A 9610-nucleotide genomic window follows, 5' to 3' on the forward strand; every position below is an offset into this window, starting at 1 on the left:
TTAGCTGTTATAAATTCACTGTAAACCACGGCTTCTTGGGGCTTATTGCTTTTATAAGGAACAGTTACTCGCTCTCATGTCGTTCCAACTTTTCTTCTGTCAAATTCAAAAGCAGATGTTTAGCAGAATGTTCACGCTGCTCTTTACCATCCAATGAAAGCGTATGGTGATAACGGCAGTACATGTGACTGGTGCACTATTTTCCAGGTCTCTGAAATCATGTTTTTGTGTGAGAAACAGACTGAAATTGAAGTTATTTACTCCAAAAAACAAAACAAAAAACAGTCATCAGATGACTTCAGAAGTGTATTTATAACGGTTAAGGTATTTTACATTCCATTTGGGAGACTGACAGACATGGTAACCATGAACTGCTTAAAATACAATTAATATTCAGTAATGCACTTGAAGTGCACTGTAGTGAAATATGGTTTAGAAAGTGTGCAATGATGCCTTGAATCAGCTTCATCATGAAAACTCATAAATTGGTTGAGTTAACCTTCGCTTCAGTTCACAGGTGATCATTCAGTCTTCAGCCCATGCAGATCAAATGGCAACGGCCAACATTATGGACAATACTAGGATTATTTCAGACAATCATATTTCCTTTAGATGCAAAGCCTGGCATTACTGAATATGATTGGAATATCTGAAACAATCATATTGTTTTTAAATGCTTCCTTTTCAAACACATTAGATTATTAAAAATATATCAATGTTTAGAAAAAGAAACATCGAAAGGGAATATGATTGTTTGAAATATTCAGGCTTTTCTGTTTGAGCTGATGACAAAATGGACTATTATACAGTAGATTATGAAAAATATATCAATGTAAATGTTCTTTTTCTTTTTTTGTCAATGGCACAGCCCTACATTATTGAATATGATTGGAATATTTAAAAAGCTTTTTAGATGTTTCCTTTTCAAAACATTGATAATGTTTTCATTTTTAATCTAATTGTTATTTTTCTCGTCATATTTTCATCAACAGCTCAAATGGCAAAGCCCGACTTTATTACGATTGGAATTTTTGTAATGCATTTATATTCATATTGCTTTTAAATATAATTTTTTTTCCTCATCAACGGCACATTTTTATTCAAATCATTTAATTATCGCCATGACACACATACGCACAAAAATGCCCATTGCTTTTTTGCGATTTTGTTCTCTTTGACTCGTTGAATGGAAACGGTGCTTTATACGTAAATGTTTTATGCGATATTCCAGTTTTCCGCATAAGTTAAATTTGAATCTTTGGATGGAAACATAGCTAATGATTTGCAACAAGCAAACTCCTCGGTTTGAGCGGTCCGTGGCATTTAAGGTGCGTCTCCTTACTGAAAAACAAGTGGAGAATGTTGTGGACAACAGTCTGGCCAGATTTTGAGTGAAAAGGGCCGAGACTGTAATTCTCTGTTTTCCTGTCTCTAACACCGTTTAGCTTCTCCGGTTTCTCCGCTAACGGAATTAGGACCGTCCCAAGACACGCGCTCTCAGAGAAAGGAGAGAAGACGCGATAAAAATCTTCACTTTCCAGAGCCTTCAAATCTTATTGGCCTGTCATAATAGCCCATAACGTTCCCATAAGCGTCTCGCACGCTCCCTCCGCAGGCGCGTCTCGGGGGACACCGAGGCAGATGCTCGCGGGCCGCAGACGAGCGCGCTCCTTCGACTCCAGACCGGCAGAGTCTTCCTCCAACCCATCAATGCCAACCAGATTAGCGGCAGAACGGCTGAAAGCCAATACGGCCATTTGCGCTGGGGAGAAATCCTCAAAGTGTCCTCTTCAGGGGTTAGCGAGGGAGGTTGTGGACATTAACGTTTCCTTGTAAATTAATAAAGCCCATTTTGCCCTTCTTATCTTTGTTTTGACCAACATTAGGACCAAATATTTACATTCCGCGCTTTAAGTGGCGATCGGGTTTCAGAAATCTCTTCCTGTAGACCAGATTCCAATCTATAACCATTTGGATGGGCATTGCGGAGCTTCTAATCAGGTTTGGCCAATAAGCAAAATTTTCACAGGGCCGTCGACAGACCTTCCTTTCAGGCTTACAAGTCTGTTTTGTGCACAAATTAGTGCTGTCAAATGATTAATCGCATCCAAAATAAAAGTTTTCGTTTACATAATATATGTGTGTATACTGTATATATTTATTATGTATATATAAATACACACACATGCATGTATATATTTCAGAAAAATTTTGTTTTTATATATTAAATATATTTATTTATAATATAAATTATATGACTATAAATATAGACATGTAATTACATGTCAATATTTTCAAAATATATACATGCATGTGTGTGTATTTATATATACATAATAAATATACACAGAACACACACATATATTATGCAAACAAAAACTTTTATTTTGGATTAATCGTGATGCATCGGCATAAAATTCAACGATGCAATGCATTGATTTAAAAAAATATTGATAACAATAAAAGTTGGCATTTGTATCATGATGCATTGTTTCTCTGCATTGATGAAACCGATCTGTTTATATATAATAATTAGTAGATGCGCTATACTGTAATTATGTTGAAAGTGACCAGTAATTTGTGACCAATATTTTATATTTAAATTGAATTCTCTAAACTGTTTCTCAAGTGCGGTCTCTCATCACCACTGCTGCTACATGAATACGACGTATTAACACTACAGAGACCGAGGCGAGTCCCGAGAGTCACATAGAATATAGATTAACTTGGCTGTCTGTCTGAACCAAAGAAATAAAAGCGAACTATCTGTATCATATTGAATGGCATGGCATCATATTTTTACCATTGAATCGCATTGTGTTGAATCGAATCAAATTTGGATTGCACTGCATCATAACGGGTGAATCGTATCGCATTGCATTGGTAGCTGCTTCATATGCATCTTTAATGCATCGTATCATTGGGAATGCATCAATATGCATATCACATTGGCCTCAGTTATGGAGATGCACATCACTAATATGTAACTTTAACAATCATTTATTATTACTCTTTTTTTTTTAATGCACCGAGTTGGAGTAGATATCTAGACATAATAGTTCTCAGTTGAAAATATTAATTCCTCTATTTTAATCGATTCCCATTTTGATGAAACAAAATGATTGATCTTTTCAGTTGATCCGTGAACAAAACATCACTAAACATTATTTGTAGCACGCCTGACATCTAATAATTGCAATAAGCTTTGTGTAGCCTCACGTGAACCGATCACATCTTCGTCTTTACTACTACTTACAGCACCAAATAAACATTAATTAAAATCAAGAGTTGATCTTGAAAGAAAAAGAATAACTTACTGAAATGAATCATGTCTCATGTAATCAATCAGTAAGTGTTTTAACCGCAGAAAGATGTCAATAAAACAGTTTATGATCAATGTCACGCTACATAACGTTTATCTCAGGAAAGACATTCAATGTCCATAAACTCGATAGAAAACAATAACTCTAAAGAGGAGCATTTTGATAAATATATGCATTATATTACATATTATATTCCGTACTGAACCTGTTCTTCAATATTTAATGTATGTTTAAATAAATATTTTATGTTTAAATGTTTATATTTCAACAACATACTGGAGTAGAAACAATTATATAATTAAAAATGAATTATAATAAATTTTTATTATAAAAACGGCCTTATGTGCAATTTAAATATTTGTTTACAAATCAATTGAATATAGTAATTTACCAACAGAGGGGGATAATTTTATAGTTTACAGCTTTAGTTTGATGCCCAATAATCAGATAGATATCGAAATGAATTGAGATAAAAAATGCAGGCTAGTGAATGGAAATCAAATGGTGAAATTTGTCTCAATACCTAGCCCTAGTTTCATGTTTCCATCTTCACACTATCCCCAGACTTCCATTTGTGCTATTTCAAAGTTAATCACTTTTTTACTCCGAGATGTAGAAGATCCTAATAACAAAACCGAGTACTAGGTGAGCACCAACCTTTGACTGGCAGGGTATTAAAAACACATTTCAAAGAACCAGTGACTGTATAATCTGGAGTAGGCTGGTTTGCTTTTACAGGAACAAACCTCATATCGACTTCATTGAAGGTTGTGAGCATGGCACAGGTGGTCTGCGCTTCCTTCAGCCGCTGAGCGATTCGCTGTCTCATGCGGTTCATCTTCACCTGCAACAAAACCACAAAAGGGCTGAGCAAGAGAACGCGGGGCCTCGGCAGAATTTGTGCTATTTTTTAATATCAGTTAACACTGTTAATATAAAGACCATTTCAATGCACTTTTTTATTTGGCCATCGGGTTTCTTAAAGAGCACAGATCGTGTGAGCACTGATTCAACCATTAGGCATCACTCAAAATGTTCATGAAAATCTCCAAATGGCATTTAACACTGTTTCATATATGTGACCCTGAAGCACCAAACCAGTCATAAGTGTCAATTTTTTAAAATTGTACAGTATATTTGAGTAAATAAATAAGCTTTCCATTGATGTATGGTTTGTTAGGATAGGACAATATTTGGCTGAGATACAACTATTTGAAAATCTGGAATCTGAGGGTGCAAAAAAATCTAAATATTGAGAAAATCATCTTTAAAGTTGTTCAAATGAAGTTCTTAGCAATGCATATTACTAATCAAAAATTAAGTTATGATATATTTACGGTAGGAAATTTACAAAATACCTTCATGGAACATGATTTTTGCTTAATATCCTAATGATTTTTGGCATAAAAGAAAAAATCGATAATTTTGACCCATACAATGTATTGTTGACTATTGCTACAAATATACCCCAGCGAAACAGAACTGTTTTTTAGAGTAATTTGTTTGTGAATCATGCTCAACTGGTTGCACTGTATGTTTTTGATTCACTAAAACGAACCATTCACAAGAGTCAAATGTGTGTGAATTAGGTTACACTGGTTGCGCAGTGTGTTTGATTTCTTAAAAATAACTATTCATAGAATAGGAGTCATTTGTTATTGACTTAAGCTACACTGGTTGTACTGTATGCTTTTGATTCACTAAAAAGAACTGTTCATGAGAGTCAAACGTGTGAATCAGACGACACTGGTTGCGCTGTATATTTTTGATTCACTTAAAAATAATTATTCATAAGATTTGTTTGTGAATCAGGCCGCACTGTTTGGACTGAATGTGTTTGATTCACTAAAAAGAACCGTTCATAAGAATAATTTGCTTCAGAATCAGGCTGTGCACAAATTAGTGCTGTCAAATGATTAATCGCATCCAAAATAAAAGTTTTCGTTTACATAATATATGTGTGTATACTGTATATATTTATTATGTATATATAAATACACACACATGCATGTATATATTTCAGAAAAATTTTGTTTTTATATATTAAATATATTTATTTATAATATAAATTATATGACTATAAATATAGACATGTAATTACATGTCAATATTTTCAAAATATATACATGCATGTGTGTGTATTTATATATACATAATAAATATACACAGAACACACACATATATTATGCAAACAAAAACTTTTATTTTGGATTAATCGTGATGCATCGGCATAAAATTCAACGATGCAATGCATTGATTTAAAAAAATATTGATAACAATAAAAGTTGGCATTTGTATCATGATGCATTGTTTCTCTGCATTGATGAAACCGATCTGTTTATATATAATAATTAGTAGATGCGCTATACTGTAATTATGTTGAAAGTGACCAGTAATTTGTGACCAATATTTTATATTTAAATTGAATTCTCTAAACTGTTTCTCAAGTGCGGTCTCTCATCACCACTGCTGCTACATGAATACGACGTATTAACACTACAGAGACCGAGGCGAGTCCCGAGAGTCACATAGAATATAGATTAACTTGGCTGTCTGTCTGAACCAAAGAAATAAAAGCGAACTATCTGTATCATATTGAATGGCATGGCATCATATTTTTACCATTGAATCGCATTGTGTTGAATCGAATCGAATTTGGATTGCACTGCATCATAACGGGTGAATCGTATCGCATTGCATCGGTAGCTGCTTCATATGCATCTTTAATGCATCGTATCATTGGGAATGCATCAATATGCATATCACATTGGCCTCAGTTATGGAGATGCACATCACTAATATGTAACTTTAACAATCATTTATTATTACTCTTTTTTTTTTAATGCACCGAGTTGGAGTAGATATCTAGACATAATAGTTCTCAGTTGAAAATATTAATTCCTCTATTTTAATCGATTCCCATTTTGATGAAACAAAATGATTGATCTTTTCAGTTGATCCGTGAACAAAACATCACTAAACATTATTTGTAGCACGCCTGACATCTAATAATTGCAATAAGCTTTGTGTAGCCTCACGTGAACCGATCACATCTTCGTCTTTACTACTACTTACAGCACCAAATAAACATTAATTAAAATCAAGAGTTGATCTTGAAAGAAAAAGAATAACTTACTGAAATGAATCATGTCTCATGTAATCAATCAGTAAGTGTTTTAACCGCAGAAAGATGTCAATAAAACAGTTTATGATCAATGTCACGCTACATAACGTTTATCTCAGGAAAGACATTCAATGTCCATAAACTCGATAGAAAACAATAACTCTAAAGAGGAGCATTTTGATAAATATATGCATTATATTACATATTATATTCCGTACTGAACCTGTTCTTCAATATTTAATGTATGTTTAAATAAATATTTTATGTTTAAATGTTTATATTTCAACAACATACTGGAGTAGAAACAATTATATAATTAAAAATGAATTATAATAAATTTTTATTATAAAAACGGCCTTATGTGCAATTTAAATATTTGTTTACAAATCAATTGAATATAGTAATTTACCAACAGAGGGGGATAATTTTATAGTTTACAGCTTTAGTTTGATGCCCAATAATCAGATAGATATCGAAATGAATTGAGATAAAAAATGCAGGCTAGTGAATGGAAATCAAATGGTGAAATTTGTCTCAATACCTAGCCCTAGTTTCATGTTTCCATCTTCACACTATCCCCAGACTTCCATTTGTGCTATTTCAAAGTTAATCACTTTTTTACTCCGAGATGTAGAAGATCCTAATAACAAAACCGAGTACTAGGTGAGCACCAACCTTTGACTGGCAGGGTATTAAAAACACATTTCAAAGAACCAGTGACTGTATAATCTGGAGTAGGCTGGTTTGCTTTTACAGGAACAAACCTCATATCGACTTCATTGAAGGTTGTGAGCATGGCACAGGTGGTCTGCGCTTCCTTCAGCCGCTGAGCGATTCGCTGTCTCATGCGGTTCATCTTCACCTGCAACAAAACCACAAAAGGGCTGAGCAAGAGAACGCGGGGCCTCGGCAGAATTTGTGCTATTTTTTAATATCAGTTAACACTGTTAATATAAAGACCATTTCAATGCACTTTTTTATTTGGCCATCGGGTTTCTTAAAGAGCACAGATCGTGTGAGCACTGATTCAACCATTAGGCATCACTCAAAATGTTCATGAAAATCTCCAAATGGCATTTAACACTGTTTCATATATGTGACCCTGAAGCACCAAACCAGTCATAAGTGTCAATTTTTTAAAATTGTACAGTATATTTGAGTAAATAAATAAGCTTTCCATTGATGTATGGTTTGTTAGGATAGGACAATATTTGGCTGAGATACAACTATTTGAAAATCTGGAATCTGAGGGTGCAAAAAAATCTAAATATTGAGAAAATCATCTTTAAAGTTGTTCAAATGAAGTTCTTAGCAATGCATATTACTAAACAAAAATTAAGTTTTGATATATTTACGGTAGGAAATTTACAAAATATCTTCATGGAACATAATCTTTACTTAATATCCTAATGATTTTTGGCATAAAAGAAAAATGTATAATTTTGACCCATACAATGTATTGTTGGCTATTGCTACAAATATACCCCAGCGACTTAACACTGCTTTTGTGCTGCAGGGTCACATATACATTGCATTTCATTTCATTTGGTAAAAGACGCCTTGATTATCTTTCACTACATTTGTACTGTTCAAGTTCTTGCATTAAACATTTTGAATCAAACGCTGACAGGCTCTACTGATTTGTAAGGTGGGAAAAAACCTTTCAAGCCATTTCAGATCAAATACAGAGATACTGAGTATCATCACAGAGACGAAGATGATCCAGATATAACTTCTGAGCCATGTTTCAGTCACAGGTGACATTAAAGGCATTAAAATCTAACATGATCAACTGCAGAAGTTGTTGCGTATTAACTTGATGGCAGAAGTTACGGCACACAAGTAACAATTAGTCTACTTGATGAATAAATGATAAAATATATAGTCTCCTTTAATTAAACTGGTCTAATATTACCCAAGATCCTAACAGTATGAGCACATCAGTGTCTTTGTAACGCACTAAAATGATAAAGCAGCTATATTTGGCATAAAAGACATGTTTTACTTACTACATCTCAGGAAACTTTTCTAGAGTTAAAATATATTATTTGTTGAAGTAAAACGTCACCTACAAATATCTGCTTATGTACAAAAACATCTGCTGTTCTCGTTCAAACTCACTTACTGTAATGTATTCAAGCCCCCCTCAAAGAAATGCTCACTTAATGTGACCTAAATATATAAATATATATAGACAAACTTTATTACCGTTTAAACAAATTTTGTAAATGACGAATCTAACAAACCCCCGAACAGACAAAAAAAAAAAGTCTGTATAAACAATCCATTTAAATAACCCACTTAAAGTAGGAATCAAACATGCTGCTGATAAATAGGTCATAAACATGCATCAAAAGTGCTTGCCTTGCATTATTGTACTTTTAAACTTAAGCGTTCACTTAATCAAATTTTGCTAATATAGACATATTTGTGAAAAATCAGTTGAATCAATAGGCAGTGCAGGACCAATAAGTACAGCAAGTATAACTCAATATTCTTAACATAATTCTTCAAATAAAGCTCTGTGTTTCAACATGCTACTCGTGTATAAAAAGTATCTGTACACATAAGCGGCAGCAAAATCACAAGAAAAGGTTGAAATGTACTGGCAATTATACATTATTTAAAGGTATTCTATTCAATATGATACTGATATTGGACCTGTTGTTGCCAAATAAGTGTGTGTATTTGTGGTCCTGGTGTTCCCTACATTATAGGGTCCAAATGTCCCCACATAAATAGTAATACTAGTAAATGATTTTTTGTTCCCCATTAGGAGACAAGCTTATAAATCATACAGAATGAAGTTAGCTGAAAATCTAAAAATGCCGGTTGTTTTGTGTGAGGGGCAGGTTTAGCTAGTGCTGGGCGGTATGACCAAAAATTTAAATCACGGTATTTTTCAAAATTATACCGGTTTCACGGTACATGACGGTATTTTTTTTCATGCATGACCGGGTGTTAACCATATTTTCTACTGATTGAGAGGAAATACTGCAGTATATTGACTTAGAATGCCCTATTTTACTGTCATAATGAGTGAATATTGTCAAAAAATACCACACTAAATAGTGACTAAACACGACCAGATGCGGACAAAGTACCCAACTCCATTACTTGAGTGAAAGTACAGATACTGCTGGTCAAATATTACTCCATTACA

At 33.6% G+C, this 9610-nt stretch overlaps 1 protein-coding gene across 1 annotated transcript in view; it reads right to left on the reverse strand.

Moving 5' to 3' along the window:
• Positions 1–9610, reverse strand: part of LOC107724251 (dihydrolipoyllysine-residue succinyltransferase component of 2-oxoglutarate dehydrogenase complex, mitochondrial-like) — a 40724-nt gene that overhangs the window by 9637 nt on the left and 21477 nt on the right. The window contains exon 10 of the mRNA XM_016533086.1: positions 7212–7309. Coding sequence (XP_016388572.1) covers positions 7212–7309 — 98 coding nt within the window. The remainder of the gene's footprint in view (positions 1–7211; positions 7310–9610) is intronic.

The sequence above is a fragment of the Sinocyclocheilus rhinocerous genome, unplaced genomic scaffold, assembly GCF_001515625.1.
Source record: "Sinocyclocheilus rhinocerous isolate Xijiao unplaced genomic scaffold, SAMN03320098_v1.1 scaffold365, whole genome shotgun sequence".
NCBI lineage: Eukaryota > Metazoa > Chordata > Actinopteri > Cypriniformes > Cyprinidae > Sinocyclocheilus > Sinocyclocheilus rhinocerous.